This window comes from Filicampus tigris, chromosome 14 (assembly GCF_054856515.1).
Source record: "Filicampus tigris isolate MCC_2025a chromosome 14, RoL_Ftig_1.0, whole genome shotgun sequence".
Classification (NCBI taxonomy): domain Eukaryota; kingdom Metazoa; phylum Chordata; class Actinopteri; order Syngnathiformes; family Syngnathidae; genus Filicampus; species Filicampus tigris.
The window spans coordinates 20143300-20164287 of NC_141230.1; the positions used below are offsets into that span (position 1 = coordinate 20143300).

At 43.9% G+C, this 20988-nt stretch overlaps 1 protein-coding gene across 10 annotated transcripts in view; it reads left to right on the forward strand.

Annotated features, from left to right (window-relative positions):
- The window catches only part of neb (nebulin), a 70637-nt gene that overhangs the window by 6843 nt on the left and 42806 nt on the right, over positions 1-20988 (forward strand). For all 10 annotated transcript variants that reach the window (XR_015089462.1, XR_015089463.1, XM_086050777.1 and 7 more), the window contains 45 exons: positions 725-799; positions 1709-1816; positions 1911-2018; positions 2694-2798; positions 2870-2974; positions 3233-3337; positions 3411-3515; positions 4171-4275; positions 4872-4979; positions 5481-5597; positions 5685-5786; positions 6312-6419; positions 6491-6595; positions 6689-6787; positions 8087-8191; positions 8264-8371; positions 8450-8563; positions 8703-8900; positions 9674-9781; positions 9867-9965; positions 10040-10144; positions 10216-10323; positions 11074-11385; positions 11894-12100; positions 12179-12283; positions 12717-12824; positions 12908-13219; positions 13625-13831; positions 13915-14019; positions 14097-14204; positions 14844-15155; positions 15974-16180; positions 16283-16387; positions 16501-16608; positions 16697-17008; positions 17864-18070; positions 18149-18253; positions 18321-18428; positions 18552-18863; positions 18982-19188; positions 19274-19378; positions 19471-19578; positions 19754-20065; positions 20533-20736; positions 20814-20918. Coding sequence is in view for 8 of the 10 variants with exons in the window: in XM_086050777.1 (XP_085906903.1) it covers positions 725-799; positions 1709-1816; positions 1911-2018; positions 2694-2798; positions 2870-2974; positions 3233-3337; positions 3411-3515; positions 4171-4275; positions 4872-4979; positions 5481-5597; positions 5685-5786; positions 6312-6419; positions 6491-6595; positions 6689-6787; positions 8087-8191; positions 8264-8371; positions 8450-8563; positions 8703-8900; positions 9674-9781; positions 9867-9965; positions 10040-10144; positions 10216-10323; positions 11074-11385; positions 11894-12100; positions 12179-12283; positions 12717-12824; positions 12908-13219; positions 13625-13831; positions 13915-14019; positions 14097-14204; positions 14844-15155; positions 15974-16180; positions 16283-16387; positions 16501-16608; positions 16697-17008; positions 17864-18070; positions 18149-18253; positions 18321-18428; positions 18552-18863; positions 18982-19188; positions 19274-19378; positions 19471-19578; positions 19754-20065; positions 20533-20736; positions 20814-20918 (6681 nt within the window). In the remaining 2 variants the exon portion in view is untranslated. The remainder of the gene's footprint in view (positions 1-724; positions 800-1708; positions 1817-1910; positions 2019-2693; positions 2799-2869; positions 2975-3232; positions 3338-3410; positions 3516-4170; positions 4276-4871; positions 4980-5480; positions 5598-5684; positions 5787-6311; positions 6420-6490; positions 6596-6688; positions 6788-8086; positions 8192-8263; positions 8372-8449; positions 8564-8702; positions 8901-9673; positions 9782-9866; positions 9966-10039; positions 10145-10215; positions 10324-11073; positions 11386-11893; positions 12101-12178; positions 12284-12716; positions 12825-12907; positions 13220-13624; positions 13832-13914; positions 14020-14096; positions 14205-14843; positions 15156-15973; positions 16181-16282; positions 16388-16500; positions 16609-16696; positions 17009-17863; positions 18071-18148; positions 18254-18320; positions 18429-18551; positions 18864-18981; positions 19189-19273; positions 19379-19470; positions 19579-19753; positions 20066-20532; positions 20737-20813; positions 20919-20988) is intronic.

A 20988-nucleotide genomic window follows, 5' to 3' on the forward strand; every position in this document is an offset into this window, starting at 1 on the left:
GTCGGTAAAATTGTTATCCTTCCGTCTTATGTACCAGTATGCCCACCCGTGCTCTGATTGCAGCTGGGAGGGTGTCCCAGAAACGTTGTTAGATTTTTTTTTTTTTTTTTTTTTTTTTTTTTTGCCAGTGGCTTTTTTGAGAAGGGGGTCTGAAAAATGGCTAAATATAGTTGGCAATACTGGATGACAGGCACAGACAGATTGGAAGCTACAATCCAAAATAGAATGAATGTCACCCAAGTGCCAGCTTTTTATTTAGACGACCTTACAATCAATCTAGATTTTTCTTAGAAGAACTCAGTTTTTCTTTTCTTAGAGGAGGACACAATTCAGACTTTTTATTTATTTATTTTTTAATTGACAACCAATGTTGATAAATTCCTAGAAGAGGTCACAACAATTCCTGTTTCTGGTGACAAACAATTGCAATTTCTGTTTTTTCTCAGAATAGAACTGATTTCTTTTCTTCGAAAAGTTCACAATCGAAGTCATTTGAAGCTTTTCATTCTTTTGCTCTTAATTAATGATGACACTGGATGGCCACTTTTGAATTAGCACCATGCTAACGCCCGCATTTAGCATTAGCGCTTTCCGGACACCAGAGCTGAGTAGGAATTGACCCGTCCGCCACCACGCACGCACACACGCAAAGCACAGTGTGTTTCTTCTCCCATGTTGTGCAAGGCCAGAGTGTGTTGTATGATTTGTGTGATGTGTTGAGCAGATGACACCGACGACACACGTCACTCATGAGCACCACACTCATCATCATCATCATCCTCATCATCACGACCACCAGGTAAATGGCGGCAAATGGCGCAAACTACCAAGGCTGCCGCGCTTTGGCTTGTGCAAGCTCCGTTTCAGTCTTCCCAGCTAGCTAGCTAGCTAGCTAGCGCTGCTAGCGTCAGTTCATAACTGGCGGTGTTGATAAAGGCTCAATTGTGGAATATATTGGCTGCTTGCCTACTGCATGTAGCCTGACTAAAACAGCATCTAATCCTACTTTATTCTGTTTAAAAACAATTCACATTTTTCTCTTAAAAATGTTATTGCTAATTGATTGAGACATTTTTTAATACATGACTTTCCTTTATCTCAAAAGATACAACTTGATTCTCTTAAAGTGGAAGTCCAGTCCAAATTTGTCTTTACAATAATATGTTGTTTGCGCTACCACTAGTCTAAACACGATATTCCAATTAATGTTGCATTTGTGGAATTTGAATTACTGTATGCGGCAAAATCCACCCGGTTTTTTATCCATCTCACGGGGCGGCCATTTTGCCTGAAAATGACATCTCAGGGTGAGCCATGATTGGTCGTTACCTGAGCCAAAATGGCCGCCTCCTGAGATGATGCGTAGACGGGTGGATTTTGCTGCTTAATTCATATTCCACAAACGCAATATTAATCAGAATGACCTGTTTTTAGACTAGTGGGGTCGCATAGAACACATTACTGGATTGTAAAGAACATTTTGTACTTGGCTCCCCCCTTTAGAATGAAACGTATTATATGTACTTATTCTACTTGAAATTTGTATTGAGAAAAAAAAAAATGCAATTCTTTCCCTCCAAAAAATGGGATATCGGGAAACCTCAGCGCAATCTGATTGTGTCTTTCTGCATGTTTCGTTTGAGTGACAGCTTAGAGCGTGAATGACGTGCATGTTTGCGTGTGTGACTTGCGTTTTGCCTTCCGCCAGTCGGGCTTGCCCACCAGGAAGGTGATGAAGAAGGTGAAAGTGGACACGTCCAAGTTCATGACCCCGTATCTGGCGCACAGCCAGAAGATGCTGGAACAGTTCAGCAACGTGAGCCGCCACTTGCCGCTCTTCTTCTTCTTCTTCTTCTCGCTCGCGACACTTTCTTCATGTCCTCATGGCTCATTTTTGTTTCGCCATGCAGAACAAATATCGGCAGGCGTACGACAAATCCAGAGGGAATCCTCCCGCCTTCACCACTGACACACCTGAGATGATCCGCATCCGCAAGGCTCAGGAGCAGCTCAGCGAGGTACATCGGTTCTTATTGTTGTCGTTGTTGTTGTTGCTGTCATTGTTATTGCTGCTGCTGTTGTCGTTTCTGCTGTTGCTTTTGTTGTTATCGTTGCTCTCATTGTTGTTGTTGCTTTTGTGGTTGCTCTCATTTTGTTGCTGCTGTTGTCGTTGTGGTTGTTTATTGTTGCTGCTATTGTTGTTGCTGTTGTCATAGTTATTGGTTTTGTTGTTTTTTCTTTACTGTTGTTTTTGTGACTGCTGTTTTTATCAGTTGTTGCTGGTGCCGTTTCTGTCATTGTTATTATTGCAGTTGTTGTTGCTATCATTGTTGTTGTTGGTTTTATGGACTCCATTCTTGTTATTTTGAATTCATTTGCGTAAATGATTTGAGAAAAGGCTTATCTTTCAGATAGTTTAAATCAAGGTTTTGTTCCAGTTTTGAAAAACAGAGGGCAGCCCGTTTTTTTTTTTCAGCTTAAGTGCCGGTGCATCCACACATTAAGAGAATTAAATTCCAATTTGTCGTCTTTCATGAAATGCTAGATTATTGATAAATTATTGACGAGTGTTTGGACTTGGACCACCATTGCACCAAACATTTAGTGGCAGACTTAAAACTTGAAATCTCGAGCAAAACGACAAAATATAGTTAGGCTTCTCTGGCGTGTTGACTTGCTGACTTGCCTTCCAGATCAAATACCGCATGGAGGGCAACAAGTCCAAGACGGGCAGCTTGTACGACGGCGAGGCGCGGGAGATCGCCCACGTCAAGCAGGTGTCCGACCTCATCAGCAAGGTGGGTCCGCTGAGCGTTAAGTCACAGAAGGCGCGACGGAATCCGCCAATAACCTGTATACGCCCGCACAGGTCCTCTACCGGCAGAAGTGGGACGAAACCAAGGACAAGTACCTGCTGCCCCCAGATGCCCCAGAACTGGTTTTGGCTGTCAAGAATGCCGCCAACTACAGCAAAGTAAGACTTTTTTGTTTGTTTGTAAAATTCGGACTTAGGTCCAACAAAATCCCAATTATTATTATTTTTTTAAATGTTCAGTAAATTTATGACATGTGTACGGTAGTCTTACAAGAACACAGCTATTTTTTCCTAGAAAAATGATTTTTTTTTTTTGGTAAAATAAAAAATAATTTTTTTAAAAAAAATTACAATTTTCGTACGTGAATCAAAAATGTGTATTTTACTGATGTGTGTGTATGGATTGCGGCGGTGTAGAAAATGTACACGGAGGACTGGGACGAGGAGAAGACCATGTTCTGCCCGTACAGTGACAGCCCCGAATTGCGTCGGGTGGCCAAGGCTCAGGAAGCGCTCAGTGACGTAAGACCGTCGCCACACAAATTTTTGCCCACGTGGGATCGTTTTGGTGATGTTCCAACTGCGCCTCCTTCAGGTCCAGTACAAGAAAGGCCACGACGAGCGCAAGGCCAAGTACACGGTCCTGCCTGATCCTCCCGAGGTGGAGCTGGCCAAGAGAGTCTCCGACCAGCGAAGTGACGTAAGCGTTGAAGACAACATTTTCAAACTTTGTCAATTTTTTTAAAATCTAAAAAAAACAATAGGAAAAAGATTAAAGAATGTATCTATGTATCAGTTTCTTGTTTACAAAAACAACTAAAAAGATTCACATGAATATTATTGCAAATTTTGAGATTTGAGATTGAGAAAATGTGAAACATTTAGCTCCAAAGATTTTTTTATAAATTGCCGCAAAAAAATTGAAAATAAAAAAAAAAAAGTGTAAAATATAAAGTATGTACAGTGGAACCCCGCTTTACCCGTTTGCATTAAAAAAATTGTTTTTTTTTAAATTTCAATATTTTTTGACCCCTGTTTTTCCTGGAAAATGCTTATTGGTGGTTTATCCCTATTTTTTAAAGAATTATTTGGGCTTATTTTATTTTCAGTGCATTTACAATGGGTGTCTAATCTATTATACGCGGATTTATACGGGATCCACTGTTTCTCCGAATGTTGTGAGCTGGTTTTAACTTAATCAAAAAAATGACAAGTTTTATTTTACTTTATCCCCCAAAAATAAACTTAAAAAAATGTACTTTAAAAAATCTGATAAACTATTTATATATATATATATTTTTTTTTTTTTTCCACAATATAGGTTACTAATCTTGGATGTGTTTGTTTGCCCTCAGCTGAAGTACAAGGAGGCGTACAACCAAGACGTGAAGGGTCAGTGGTGCGAGACGCCCTACTATGACGTGGCCATGGCCAGGGCGGCCATGGACAACCTCAGCAATGTAAGACTCACACACACGCATACACACATGGACGGGCAGACCAGGGTTATATAATTGTTTTGGATTTTTCATTAGTTCAGTTCGTTTTTATTTTGTTTTGACTTTTGATTTTTTTTTCATTTCATTAATTTTATTTGAATTTGTTTTTAGAGAAAATTTGTTAGTTTTTATTAGTCTTTTTTATTTTGAAAATGCTTCATTTTAGTTTAGTTTTGGTTAGTTTTAGTATTAGAGTTTTTAAAAAGTATTTGTCGAGTCCAAGATAAGAACAAAACGGTATTGTAATCTACAATCCTTAAATAAACGAATGTTTGACCTTCCTTCTGTACAAATGTATAGCAATACCGGAATAAATACATTTAAACTCAACAACCAAAATGAAGGACATTTTTGCTAGAATTACAGTTAGTTTTAGTTGGATGTGGTTTCGGTTATCTTTTTGTTTTTATAAGCACTTTCATTTTTTAAAAAATTTTAACGAAATTGCTCTTTCAATTTTATTTTTATTTATTTCATTAGTTTCCGATAGATACAATAACGTCCGTCAGCGAACACACGTGCCAGACGCTAGCGCTGACCTTTGCTTTCCCTTGCAGAGGAAATACACGCAAGAGCACGAGGACACCAAAGACCAAATCTACTTCATGCAAACCGACACGCCCGTCTACGACACCCACAAGAAGGCGGGCATCTCCGCCAGCAACGTAAGTCACCACCACTCACTGATTCTTGCACTAACGCCACTTCTTGCTCACAAATGCAGAAAAATAAAAATTCTGTATGATAACTTTACTGTCACTATTGCAATTCATAATAAATATACGACTTTTACCAATAAATGTATGACTTTAGTGTCATAACGCAATTTTTATTCTCATGAATAAAAAAAAAAACGTTAAAATAAAGACTTCCAGCAAAAATACGACTTTTCTCACAGTCTGAAAAATTTCTGAAAAATGTCAACTTTTTTTCTTTCTTTCACAACACATTTTTCTCATAAATCCCCCACAAATGTTTAGCAAAATTACGATTTCTTTCTTGCAGTAACACATTTTACTCTTAAAATTGCTTCTAATAACCTTATTCTCGCCATGGAAAAATATTTTCAATAAAGTCCCGTTGTTTTTTGCAAATAACACAACTTTTTAGCCCCCCAAAAATTAGCTGCAACAATGGCATTAACGCGTTCATGTTTGTGTGTCCAGGTGCAGTACAAGAAGGAGTACGAGAAGACGAAGGCCCAGTCAGACTACAACACGCTGCCGGCCACCGAGAATCCGCTGCTGAGGCAGCTCCGATACGCCGGCACCATCCTCAGTGACGTACGTGGCACACATCCAAACTCAAATCGACAGTCCACTCCCAAGTAGGAAAATAGCGAAGCTTTTGTTTTCTGGTGGTCTTTGCAGAAAGTGTACAAGGACAACTACGAGAAGTCCCGAGGGTTCAGCATCAACTACTGCGAAACGCCCAAGTTCCAAATGGACTCGGTTCTAAAACAGTTTTCCGACGTAAGAACGACAATATGCTTTCTTTCTTTTTCTTTCTCTCTTCGTTTTTTTTCTTTCTTTTTTGACATTTCTTATTAAAATTATGGCTTTATTCTTGCAATAACGCAATTTCAGTCCCGTAAAATTAAAACGGTTTGTACTTAAATTACGACTTTAATTTTGCAGAAACACAACCTTTATTTTTTTTTTTTTTTACTTTTTTCTAATAAAATTTTCACATCATAATTGTGATTATGACATTTTTGCAGCAAAAGCACAAATACATTCTCACAGTATCAGAATTTGCTTCTCGTAATTTTTCTTTTTGTGTGAAATCATGTTTTCAATTATGTGATATATTACACTATAACTATATTCTCACAATAACAAATAAAAGTTCAAAAATTAAATTACAACTTCCGTGGAATAAAAATACGTCATTACAGCTTCAACTTTATTCCTTTTATACGTCTTTCTCCGGGCTTCATTAACACAAAACATTTCAAGGACTGCTCTTTAATAAATCGTCACGTTGTTTTTACGCAGACACACTACAAAGAGAAATACGACAACGAAATAAAGGGTCACTACCTGGGCAGCTACGAGGACGTCTACATGCTCCACTGCCAGCAAGTGGAGGACATGAAGAAACAGGTTTGATCCCTTGTGGATATTCCCCTTCCCAAAAATCAGACCTCTCATTTTGCATCCTTTTGTTTTCACAGCAACTGTACAAAGCCGACTACGAAGACATGAAAACGCAATGTTTCTTCCCCCAAACCATCACGGCCGAGTATGAAGCTACCAAGAAGCTGGACGACTGCAAGGATGTGAGGAGGGACATGGATTCAGGATTCAAGATTTAGGGCCGCGGTGGTCCTCTTCTGGTGCAGTCTCATGCCACTTTTCCTTTTGCTTTGCAGTATGTTTACCGACAGCATCCGGACAAAGTGAAATTCACGCAAGTGACCGACTCGCCGGTTTTGGTTCAGGCTGCCGTCAACGCCAAACAGCTGAGTGACGTACGTATGACACCCTAAATCCGCATTCTCAACCTTGCCCCTTTTCCACTACCTCAGTACCAGGAGTAGAGAGCCACATCCTCCGTGTGTCAGATATGCAGATGACTTTTAAAAATGCAGGAAGCCCAGCTGTCCACTTGTGGCCATGGAAACCCGAGATCCGTCTGGCTGTGGAGTAAATATAGCAAGTGGTGTTCAGCAAACTCTTAATAGAGCCAGTGTTCCGCAAGAGTGAAAGTCCGCTGGCACAGTGCTGCCCTCCTGTGGGAGTAGAAATCAGTTTCCGGAGCGGTGCAATCCTAACTAGACAAGAGAATCATTATCGTTATAATTATCATTATCGTTTTTACAATGGTTAATTCAAAATGTTGTCAGAAACAGATGAATGGATAGGTTTACTGAAACCCAAGTTGTATCCGGATTACCCATTCGGTAGCAAATGATGGACCAGGCTGAAACTTGTTCTTTTTGGCCGCTAATTCCTAAACGTCCTAGTTGTCGTGGTTCACATAGAACCAAGATCAATTGCCGTTGGGCGAGCAGTCCAAAAGAGTCTAGTCCGTTACCCTGATGGGCGGATTTGCTGAAACGGCAACCAACATTTTTCCGGATTACGCATTTGCTAGCAATTGAAACTTGAATCACTGATTCAAGTTACAGCATTTGCTGGTAACTGAAACTGAAAATGTCTTACGTAGTGGCCGAATCTCAAATTCTGGAATGAAATGTGGTCCTTCTTTTTGACTGTTAAGATCCAACCCAAATTTGATCTGGATCTCATCCAGATTGTGCAGATGGTAGCGATGTAAAATAAAGAGGGGAAAACTCTGGAACTGGAAGAAGCGTTTTGACTCTTAGATCCTAGATGAGGATTGCCTCTGTTTGTGTTGTGGTTCACTGAACACCAAGTTCATTTTCACTCCAAGCACCTGTGACAGACTGGCAAGCAGTCGGGTGTGGTCATCTGTGTTGGACTCCACATCACCTGAACATAGCCTAAGCGCTTGAAAACAGATGATCGGTGACTTATTGAAACCTAAGTCTTATTCGGATCCGATTCAGATTGCGAATTGAATAGAGATTCAATTGCCGTCAACTCTCATCCAAAAATCATGACACCAATTGAAAGGTCTTTGCCCTTTAAGCCCCTAGAAAGGCGTCTAGGTCCAACTCCTTTACTTTTATCCCTTAGTGAAAGTGAGCGCACAAGCCTCCTATAAAGCGTATCCACCTCAAAGTTATGATCTTAATTAGTAGTAAGCGAGAGAGTACTAACTCAAGAGTTTGTCCGGCTCACAGCTCAACTACAAGGCGCAATACGAAGAGACCAAGACCAAGAACAGTCTGCCTCCGGACTACCCTTTCTTCATCCAATCCAGAGTGAACGCCTTCAACCTCAGCGACGTAAGCCAAACCCCCTAGACGTGTACCGTAAATGCACATGACAGTACGCCGAATGCTACCGTCTCCTTGCAGAGCTGCTACAAATATGACTGGGAGAGAACCAAGGCCAAGAGGTTTGAGATCAAGGAGGACGCTATCCCCATTTTAGCCGCCCGGGCTCACACCAACATCGCCAGCGACGTATGTATGCCCGTTGCAAATCTTTTCAAAGTGTGAGGATTGAATGACACGATTTTTTTTTTCTATCGTCTCTCCTAGGTGAGATACAAGAAGGAGTACGAGAAGAACAAGGGTCAGATGGTCGGCGCTCTCAGCATTAACGATGATCCCAAGATCCTGCACTCGGTTCACGTGGCCAAAATCCAGAGTGATGTAAACAAAACTTTTTGCTTTCTTCCTTGAGGTTCCCGAACCCGTTGGGTCCCGTGACGCTTTACAGGCCGCGGCTGCCCGGACTCCAGTTGGAGAAGGCCAGAAACTCTTTTGATTTATTTGAGTTCTTCTCCCGCAGCGCGAATACAAAAAGGAATATGAAAAGATCAAGACCAAGTATCACACGCCTCTGGACATGATGTCCGTCACCCAGGCTAAGAAGTCGCAGGCCGTCACCAGCATGGCTGGCTACCGCAGCATCAACCCCAACTTCTTCCTGCCCCATGACGCCGTGCTGCTGGACCTGGCCAAGAAGGCCAACATCATCCAGAGCGACGTGAGTCGGGACACTGATTTGGAATAGCAGTCAAACGGGCGGGTAGGGTAAACAAAAAATGAGGAATGGATGAAATATAACCAAAGTATCGTGAGATCCTCACCGAGCTCGGTGACAAAAAGTCTGCCTTTGGTTCTGTACTGTTGAGTTCCGTCTTTTGCTGGATCTTTTTCTTTAAATAGGAAGTCAACCCAAACATATTTTTTTCAAGCATAAGCTCTTTGCAAGCCCACAAATTGAAACAAGGCATTCTGATAAATATTGCATTCGTGGAACGGGAGTTAATCCACTCACTCACACCCGCGCCATCTCTGGGGGCGGCCATTTTGTCACTTCTGTCGACTGAAAAGTGACATCAACAATGACCAATCACGGCCATCCTGTTTTCTGACGCCGTGATTGGTCGTTACCTGAGTAGTTGTGTTGTCATTTTCAGTCAGTTGACAGAAATGACAAAATGGCCGCCCCCCGAGATTGCTAAAAAAAATTAAAATGGGTGGATTTTGCTGCTTGAGTCATATTCCACAAACGCAGTATTCATCAGAATGCCGTGTTTCAACTAGTGGGCCTCCATAGAACATATTCTTAAAAAAAATGTGTTTTGGTTGTTTTTCACTTTGTTTGCAATACTAACTATCTATCGGTCACTAAGTTCCCATCTGTATTTCCAGCATATCCGAACAGTATATAACAGAAAATGAGACCGTGTCAAAAATCGAGTGAGTCAAGTCGAGCCCCCTTGCTGAATGTCGTCATCCATGTTTTTGCTCCAGAATGAGTACAAATTTGACTACAACAACTACACCAAGGGGACCCCATGGGTGCCGTTTGGCTCCTTGGACGTGGAAAAAGCCAAGAATGCATCGGAAATCCTCAGCGAGGTTTGTCCGACAAATACAATCAACAAATAGCCAGACAAAAAAGTTCTACTCTACACTGTTTTTTTTTTTGTTTTTTTTCGCTCAGAAAAAATACCGACAGCACCCCGACACCATCCCCTTCACGTCCATCGACGACCACCCCGTCATGATGCAGGCCAAAGTTAACCAGCTGCAGAGGAGCGACGTGAGTCACCGTAATCATTTTTCCTTTTCACGTCGAGTGAAAACGCTTTCACAACTGGCCTTTGTTTCTCACAGCTGTTCTACAAGCAAGGCCTGGAGGACATCCACCAGAAGTACTCGCTGCCACCTGACATTCCCGAGTTCCTCCAGGCCAAGTGCAACGCCTACAACATCAGCAACGTAAGGCAAAGGCGCAATCTGGGCGGATGATTTTGTTTTTGACTGGTCCTGTCTGCGCTCCGCCATTTCAGAACTACTACAAGTACGCCTGGCAGGACCTCATCGCTAAAGGCTACGACCTGCAGCCCGACGCCATCCCCATCGTCGCCGCCAAAGCTGCCAGACACGCCGCCAGTGATGTAAGTCCTCAGCACATATCAGGGGGCGGCCATTTTGTCACTTCTGTCGACAGAAAATGACATCACAACGACTCAGGGCTCAGGTAACAACCAACCACGGCTCAGCTTCAGAAAATAGGTCAGCCGTGATTGGTCGTTACCTGAGTTCTGAGCAACTGTGATGTCATTTTTCAGTCAACAGAAGGGACAATATGGCCGCCCCAAGAGATGGCTAAAAACGGGTGGATTAACTCTTATTCCACAAACGCAATATTTATCAGAATGCCGCGTTTCAACTAGTGGGCTTTAAGTCTTGGTGGTTGGTATCGGCAGCCTCCACGAGTACCTGATACCTTAAAACAAATCCGGTATCGGCCCGGTACCGATACCTGGTATGTGCACTTGCCCATTCCTATTCAAAACACAACACTGGTTTGAAAAACAGTCTTAGTATTGTCTGTCACTTTATCGTCTTCTCAATTGAACGTATAAGCAACATGAAGCCTACTTAGTGTGTGACTTGCTATCGGTGCGCTAAACTGCCGAGTTAACGTGGCTTAGCAGTCTTTACGGCTTTTGCAGAAATGCTCCTGCATATGTCGTAATTGTTGCGTATCTTATCATTTAGTTGCAAACCTTGCATGCTGCCATTCTTTTTTTTTTTTCTCTCCTTAATTTGATCAAAAGCATGTCTGAAGTCCTAAAATTGCAAACGATTTGAGTCCTCCCCACCCACCTTTGCTAAACACGACGCCGCCATCCCACCTGTAGGTCCAGTACAAGAAAGCGTACGAGAAGGAGCGAGGCCACCACGTGGGCTTCCGTAGCCTTCAGGACGACCCCCTGCTGGTCCACTACATGGAGGTGGCCAAGCACCAGAGCGACAGGAACTACAAGAAGGACTACCACAAGGTCAAGCTCAAGTACCACTCGCCGGTGGACATGTTGAGCGTGGCCCACGCCAAGCATGCCTCGGCCGTGCAGACCTATACCGGCTACAGGCAGCCCCAACACAACTACCGCCTGCTGCCGGATGCCATGAACCTGGATCTGGCTCGCACCATGAACTACAATGCCAGCGACGTAAGTTCCAACCTTTTCAGCCACTCGGCTAATTTGTTGCTAGGTGCTTTTTGGGGAAAATGCTAAGCTACTCGGAACGGATTGCAAACAACCCTAAATTTCATGTGTCATTCAGTTTTGAGTCACTCCTCAAAAGTCGCTGAAACAAATCCCAAACAACAACTGAAAGCTGCTAAATGTGTTGTGAGAAAAATGAAGTCCGAAAAGTTGCTAAATCTAGCAACGAAAGTGCTAAATTGGCATCCATGTTTAAGAAGTTGATTAAGTCCCCACTGAAGACCCACTATTCAAACAACCTTAAATTTATAGCAAGAAATGTTGCTAAGAGAGTCTGAAAAGTTGCTAAGTCTTGCAACAAAAGTATAAAATTTCTATCCATGATTAAGAAATGAATTGGGTCCTCATTGAAGGTACAGATACCAAATACTCATCCCATCACTGCTTTTCGGGGATATTCAAGCCTAGCTTGTGAGTAAAGGACCAACATGTTTTTTTATTGGTTTCATAGAACCAGTACAAACAGGATTACAAGAACTACGTCAAGGGAGTCGGTTGGGTCCCGATCGGCTCACTGGAGGTGGAGAAGGCAAAGGCGGCGGCGTCGGCTCTGGACGAGAAAAATTACAGACAGCACCCAGACACCCTCAAGTTCACCATCCCGCTCGACTCCATGAACATGGAGCTGGTCAAGGCCAACACTCAGATTCTCAACGCGGTGAGCGTCTTATTCACAAAGCTCTTTCTCTGGAGACCCTTTGCCACCTTTGACCCAGTTTCCTGCTCCTGACTGCAGAAAGTCTACAAGGCCAGTGGCGAGAAGTTCATGCACACCTACCATCTTCCTGCCGATGCACCTGAACTGATGCTAGCCAGATACAACGCTGTCAACATCAGCAAGGTTAGACGCCTGGCTGATCTTTTCCACCAATTGGTCATTTACTGTACCTACATATTTTAATGCGCTTTTAGGCTTTTCATGTTCTGGCACCAATCAGGCATGACGCAGAATTTGTCTCTCAATTGTCAACTCAATTCACAACAAACAGCAGTTTGGCACATAGTGAAGAGTTCTTCCAAGAACATGCTTCAAGATGTTTATTGCCACTACCAGTGGAGGTTATCGTTAAGCTAAATATAACAAAGGGAATTCAGCATGTGTGTTTAAAACAATATGAAATGCGCTTAGTAAAATAAAATTGCCCTTCCTTGCCTATTATACTGCCCCCAAGTGGCCACTGCATGCACACCGGCAGGAGCTGCACAAGGTCCTGTGAATGAAAGCAAAAATGTGTCGACTGTTAACACATACACGCACTCTTGTTTACTTTCAGAATTACTACACCGACACTCACCGTCGAGATCTGCTCAAAGGGCATCACATGAGGGAGGATGCTATCCCCATCGTGGCAGCCAAGGCCTCCAGAGACATTGCCAGCAACGTGAGTTGTCAGCGCGCTTCTACTCAGGCGGCTCCAGTGCTTTCGATTGCTCCCACCTGACGCGTCTTCGCTCCTTTTTGCAGTACAAGTACAAACTGGCGCACGAGAAGGCAAAGGGCAAACACGTGGGCTTCCGTAGCCTGCAGGACGACCCGCTGCTGGTCCACTACATGGAGGTGGCCAAGCACCAGAGCGACAAGAACTACAAGAAGGACTACCACAAGGCCAAGCTCAAGTACCACACGCCGGTGGATATGATGAGCGTGGCCCACGCCAAGCACGCTTCGGCCGTGCAGACCATGATCGGCTACAGGACGTACCTCCACGACTACTTGATTCTTCCCGACCACTTGCAGCTGCACCGCTGCCGGGAAATGATGGAGATCCAGAGCGAGGTACGTGCGCTCGCTTTCGATCGGTGTGTCGACACTGCAAAAACTGGGCTTCAAAAATCAAATCAAAATGAGGAATATTTTCCTGAATTTGAGGCAAAATCATTTGCCGGTAGAACAGGGAAATGCGACTTGGTAAGACTTTAAAACAAGTGAACAAGCATTGCCAAAACGTGGCTTGAAAAAGAAAGGGGAAGAAGTAAAGAGTAAAACTGAATCGTAGAAAAAACAAGCAATATTTACCATAGGAAATACCCAACTAACCTGCCCCAGACACCTAAAAATAATATCATGATATTTGAACAAGAATATATTCCAATAGGACAGAAAAACACTTTTAAAAACAACCAATAAATAGGGGCTGTGTATCCTAAATGAATCAACATAAATATCTCTGATTCTTGACAGAACGTTTACAAAGCCGACTACACAAACTATTACAAAGGATCCGGCTGGGTTCCGATCGGTTCTCTGGACGTGGAGAAGGCCAAAGCTGCCAAGGCCGCCCTGGACGAGATCAGCTACCGTCAGCATCCCAGCACGTTCAAGTTCACCAGCACCAGCGACAGCATGAACATGTCGCTGGCTCTGGCCAACTCCAAGCAGCTGGACCTCGTACGAGGCACTCTGTTGACAGTTTTTTTTTTTTTTTTTTTGTGCACCCAATCTTTACACTTGTCTGATTTTCACCTCCGCAGACCGCCTACAAGGCTTCTGGTGAGAAGTTCAAGCATACCTACCACTTGCCGGCCGACTGCCCTGAGTTCATCCAGGCTAAATTTAACGCTCAGACCCTCAGTGAGGTGAGAGGACAACATTCACGGACATATTGTTTGACTAGATGGACACAAGTCTGATTTTTTTAATTTCTCCCCGGCAGAGTCTGTACAAGCAAAAATGGCTGGAAGATATTTCCAAAGGCTACGACTTGAGGCCTGACGCCATTCCCATTCAGCACGCCAAGCACGGCAGACATATTGCCAGCAATGTGCGTAAAACCATCCATTTTTCCCTTGGAATTCAACTCAACTGAATTTTATTCGTATAGCACAAATTCACTGCCGGAATGATCTCAAGTATATGTATCCGGCGCAGGTTCGCAAGCATGCTTCTCGCACACACTGACTGTAGTAAAAGTGTAATCATTTTTGCAAGTAACACAGGACCCCTACACAGTGAAAACTGGGCTTAAAAATCAAAAACAGTCATGAAATCAGTCAGAATGATCTGCTATTGGAGCAATGAAATGTCATGTGGTTCCACGACTAATCGTATGTGGCCTCTAAAGCCCACGCTGATGCCTTTATTAGTGAAAATCGACTAAAACTGTGAGGTTAGTGACATCGTCTACATCACAAGTACAGAAATCAGAACTTAAAAAAAAAAACAAGAACCTGCAGCAATTACAACTGTCTCGCTGAAAACTGCACCGCGGCAAGGACTGGCGTAACGGACAATCCGTCAGGCAGCCATAATAATAAAAATCATAATACAGCTATAAGAAAGGAATAAAAAAAAAACTACGGTAAGTGTATCATGAGCATGAGGAGAGCAACAGGGTCAGACAAGAAATATCACAATTAACTGCGACACCTGGAACAAAAGTCACACTTGCCTTGTTTCGTAGGTACAATACAAGAAAGAGTTTGAGAAAGCGCGAGGCCACCACGTGGGCTTACGTAGCCTGCAGGACGACCCCCTGCTGGTCCACTACATGGAGGTGGCCAAGCACCAGAGTGACAGGAACTACAAGAAGGACTACCACAAGGTCAAGCTCAAGTACCACTCGCCGGTGGACATGTTGAGCGTGGTCCACGCCAAGCAGGCCTCGGCCGCCCAGACCATGACTGGCTACAGGAAGATGCACCACACCAACACTCTCCTCCCGGACGCCATGAACTTCGTGCTGGCTCGTACCATGAACACCCAGTCTAGCGATGTAAGTTTGTCCTCAAGTCATTACTTCAGCTAAGCAAGTCACCCCCCTAGGACCGGTGTGATTTCGCATCTCGATCTTTTTGCGACGTCAAAAAAAAAAGCATTACCATTGTACAATCCACTCCAAACGAATTAGCATTTCTGTCTTGTTTTGACAGAAGACCTACTATCATCGAGATGGTCTAAAGAAGGGATAGACCAATTTTTGGCCAGGCCGATCATGGGCGCCAATATTCTGCGTTTTGACGAATATCGGCATCGGCCTCTTTTGAAACATCTTGCTGGCCGATAATAAATCAATTTAAAACTGTGTCGGAATCAAAACAAAGATATGTGAAAGTTTGGAGAACTTCATTTACAGCCGAAAACTATATGGAGCTATTTTAAGACATTCTGACAATCCAGGGTTCTCCCGACACTTTTTGTTAGAATTTGATAACAAAGATGTATATTGTCAAAAATGTGTAGTAACAATAATACAACAAAAAAAAAATCGACATTATGCAAATCTGAAAAATTGTTCAATAAACATATGCTTGAAGACGTTTCAAAAAAGTTAAGAATTTTCTTTCTTTGTCTTTTTCTTTTTAGATTTTGAAGCCAATTTTTTTTTTTTTACGAAAAATTTATATCGGCTCCAAATATCGGTTATCGGCCGCCTTGACTACTAATAATCGGTATCGGCCCTGAAAAAAACATATCTGCCTATCTCTATTCTAAAGGCAATAATTAGCAGACCCAGTCACAACTTTTACATGGCTTTTAAAATTCAGTTCCGAAATTCAGTCCACTCACGAATGACTTTATTTCTTTCACCAGTGTGATTACAAGTATGACTGGAACAACTTCGTCAGAGGTGTTGGCTGGGTCCCGATCGGCTCGCTTGCGGTAGAGACCGCCAAGGTTGGCGGTGATATCCTGAACGAGAACAAGTACCGCACTCATCCATCCAACTTCAAGTACAGCAAACTGATGGACTCCATGGACATTGCCCTGGCCACCGTTAACAACCAGATCATGGATAAGGTGCGGCACAGTTAAGCAATTAAATGGAGGCCAGAGTGAAATGGATTTCTCTTGCTCTTCCCCCCACCAAAAATGCACATTTAACGTGGAATTCCTTTTCAGAAAGCTTACACGGCGGCTTGGGAGAAGGACAAACGGACAGTCCACATCATGCCGGACGCTCCTGAGATCGTCCTGGCCAAGGCCAATGCTATCACCATGAGCGATGTAAATTCACCTCAAAATCTCACAAGAAGAATGACAAAAGTTTGTCAATGAATTCCAAAAACTGTGTTCCATGTAAATACTGATGTTTTTTTTTTGTTTGTTTGTTTTTGCAGAAACTTTACAAATCTGGTGTGGCAGAGATGGCCAAGAAGGGCTACAATCTGAAAGCAGATGCCATTCCCATCGTAGCCGCCAAGTTGGGAACAAATATCGCCAGTAACGTAAGTCACATAAAAAAAAAAGAAATTCCCGAGCTGCACCGCAAACCATTATGCGCTATCAACTTACTTATTTGACCCGTCATTACAGTTTAAGTACAAACTGGCTTACGAGAAGGCGCGGGGCCACCACGTGGGCTTCCGTAGCCTGCAGGACGACCCCCTGCTGGTCCACTACATGGAGGTGGCCAAGCTGCAGAGTGACAGGAACTACCAGAAGGACTACCACAAGGTCAAGCTCAAGTACCACTCGCCGGTGGACATGTTGAGCGTGGTCCACGCCAAGCAGGCCTCGGCCGCCCAGACCATGACTGGCTACAGGAAGATCCTCCACAACAACACTCTCCTCCCGGACGCCATGAACTTCGTGCTGGCTCGTACCATGAACACCCAGTCCAGTGATGTAAGTTCATCTCTGAGCTCAAGTGCACATCGTTGCGATTCAAGGCGAGTTTTGGTCTAGCACCCTTTTCAAAGGGGGCGAGTAGCTCGCATATGTGAAAGTCTTCATCTTAAATCTTAATCAGAACGAGACTCGGAATAGCTTAATTGTTATTGTACCACAGGGTACAATGAAATGGAACACACGCAACCAGTCCAAGAAGAGATATAGAATAATAAAAAACAATGACCAACGGGGGGATACAGAATGGGAATCTGCCAGGTCACCTTTTACAGCACCCCTTTTTCACAGATTAAAAGAATAAACATAAGGGAGGAGGAAGGACAAATACAACCCCAGACTAAGCTCCTGTAAAGGGGGGGGGGGGGCACAGTATGAATTTGGAAAAAAAAAAAGACCCTCAGCAAACACACACACTAGCTCATGTGGAGGTGGGGTGGGGAAGTGTCGACAGGGAACATTACAGCCCAGATGAAGGCACCACCATATCGCATCTACAGTTGCGCTGTAATAGAGGAAGGGAGAGTTGTTGGTGGCGAAGGAATCAAAAAGCATTGACAAGTTTCAAGCAAGTCAAGGTGAGTCCCCACAAAATTTCAAACGAGTCAAGTCATCTTAACAATCTTGCTCAGTCACATCATATCAGATGTGGAAGCAGTCCAATCAGAGCAACCAAAAATGACATGAAGAGCCACATAAGGCCTGCAAGCCTTGGGTTTAACCCCTTGTGTTCTTCGGAGTAATTAGAAGACTTAATCACAGCTTTTAGGTATCTTTTCATATTCAGTTCCAGTGGCCTTTAAATTTCAGGTCTGAGAATTGGTCCATTCACTAATGACGTCTTTCTCTCTCCAGTGCGATTACAAGTCAGACTGGAACAACTACGTTAAAGGTACGGGCTGGGTCCCCATCGGTTCGCTCGCGGTGGAAACTGCCAAAGTCGGCGGGGATATCCTAAACGAAAACAAGTACCGCACTCACCCGTCCAACTTCAGACACAGCAAACTGATGGACTCCATGGACATGGCTCTTGCCACGGCCAACAATCAGATCATGGATAAGGTGCGGCACAGTAAAATGGATCCCTCTTGCTCTTCCCCCCCACCCAAAATGCGCATTTGACGTGGAATTCCTTTTCAGAAAGCTTACACGGCCGCTTGGGAAAAGGACAAACTGAGTGTCCACGTCATGCCGGATGCTCCGGAGATCGTCCTGGCCAAGGCCAACGCTATCACCATGAGCAACGTAAGATGCTAAATGACGACTATTCTCACTCGTTTCAGCGACGTGATTGTCGTCCTTCCTCCCACAGAAACAGTACAAAGCCGGCCTCGTGGAAATGGCCAACAAGGGCTACGATCTCAGAGCGGACGCCATCCCAATTGTGGCCGCCAAGTCTGGTTCCAACATTGCCAGCAATGTGAGTGTGGAAATCAAGTCAATATTAGTGGTACCTTGACTTAAAAGTACCCCCTATTTACCAGTTCTTGGAGTCATGAGACCTGGTCTTTTTTTTTTTTTTTTTTTTTTTCTTACATTCCAGTACAAGTACAAACTAGCTTACGAGAAAGCGCGAGGCCACCACGTGGGCTTACGTAGCCTGCAGGACGACCCGCTGCTGGTCCACTACATGGAGGTGGCCAAGCACCAGAGCGACAAGAACTACAAGAAGGACTACCACAAGGCCAAGCTCAAGTACCACTCGCCGGTGGACATGTTGAGCGTGGTCCACGCCAAGCAGGCCTCGGCCGCCCAGACCATGACTGGCTACAAGAGGCTTATCCCTCACTACACCGTCCTGCCTGACGCCATGAACCTGGAACTGGCCCGGAACATGCAGTTTATTGCCAGCGATGTAAGTACCTGATAAGAAGCTTCAAGATTGACACTTCACCCCGCTACAATAGTGATTGCCTAGGCTGTAATTGACATTGAAGGAAAAACTGAAGAAACAACTACCGCTTTTCCTACAGAACCAGTACAAGAGTGAGTATCACAACTTCATCCGAGGAATCGGTTGGGTTCCCATCGGCTCACTGGATGTGGAGAAAGTCCGAACAGCCGGCAACATCTTGAGGGAACATGGCTACCGCCAGCATCCCAGCACCTTGAAATTCACCAAGGATATGCACTCCATGGACCTGGCACTGGCCACTGCCAACAACCAGATCATGGATAAGGTACTGCAAAGGTCCAAAAGATCTGTTCTTGCTGTTGTTTTGTTTTTTTTCCTGTCTGATAACTCAAACGGACTTCTGCTTGCAGCAATCATACACCAAAGCCTGGGACCACGACAAGAGAACCATTCACATCATGCCCGACGCAATGGACATTGTTCTTGCTCGGGAAAATCGGAAAAACTACAGCGAGGTGAGAGCTGCAGCACGATTGTTGCTTACCCACAGAGTGTCTACACATTATGAACAAACAATTTAAAACTCTTATGTCCTCTTTGTCGTCAGAAACGGTACAAACTGGACAATGAGCTTGCCAAGAAGAAGGGTCACAGCCTTCGTGCTGATGCTATCTCCGTGCAGGCTGCTAAAGCCTCAACTATTATCGCAAGTGACGTAAGTACCGAAGTGTATTTTTCGTCTTTGACTTTGCGCTTAACCCTATTCAGGGGTGGCCGCAGTAAATCGTCCTCTTCCATCTGAACCCATCCTTTGCATGTCCTGCTCTAACTCCAGCTAGCTGCAAATTTTGCACCCAGGCATAAATCTCAAAACCTTTGTTTTCTCGCAGTACAAGTATAAGACCGGATACCGCAAGCAGGTCGGCCATCACATCGGGGCTCTCAGCGTCCAGGATGACCCTCTCCTCATGCTGGCCCTGAACTCAGCCAAGATCGCCAGCGACGCCCTCTACAAGAAGGACTTCAACCAGTCCAAGACCAGGTTCCACCTGCCGGTGGACATGCTGTCTTTTGAGCTGGCCAAGAAGAACCAGATTCAGGTCAACCACGCCAACTACATCACCCGCCTGCACAACTGGACATGCCTGCCCGACTCCAACGACGTTCGCCAAGCCAGACACGCCTACGACCTGCAGAGTGACGTGAGTAGATAATGCTTTATTGATCCCATCAGAATAAGGTAAAACAGCACACGGCATAAAAATGCGTCTTTTAGAGCAAAAGTCATATTATTACCGGAACAAGGCATCATTAAAAAAAAATTTTTTTTAGAATATAGTCCTATTTTTTTCCAATATAAGTGACTTTTCCAACTCAAAAGATGTAAAATTATGAGAATATAGTTGTATTTTTGAAAATTCACTTGTGAAAATTTTTTTCCCCCATCATTAGACTTTACCGTCATAATGTACATAAAATAATTTATTTTGTAAATATACAACTTTAGTCTCGTGCTAACCTAAAATATGAGTTGTTCCTTGGAAAAATGTCTCCCATTCTTGTAAGGGGTTACTCAACCCAAAATATTTGAGAACCCCTGGTCTAAGATATCGAGGATAATTCAAGCGAATACGTGATTGTTAATTTCCCCCTCTCTTGTCTTGTTCAGGTGGTCTACAAGGAAGAGCTGAAGCTTCTTCAGGGTACCGGCTGGGTGCCGATTGGTTCGCTGGATGTGGAGAAGGTGAAGAAAGCCGGTGAGATCCTGAGTGAGCAGAAGTACCGCCAACACCCGAGCAACTACAAGTTTAAGGTCTCAACCGAGGACATGCCCATGGTGCTGGCCAAGGCAAACGCTCAAGTCATGAACAAGGTATTCAAATGTGACACAAATCCCAAGTATGATGACAAGTATAATTCATAACCTGGTATGTCTGGCCTTTATTTCAGAAAGCATATCAGGAAGCCTGGGAAAACCAGAAGACCATGATCCACATCATGCCTGACGCTATGGATGTTGTCCTCGCGAAAGCCAACAAACTCAACTACAGCTTGGTCAGTGAGCAGTTTGGTTGCTGTCACCCAGTTTCTGCTCAAGCGTGTGCCTCTTCACGTCTGCTGTCTT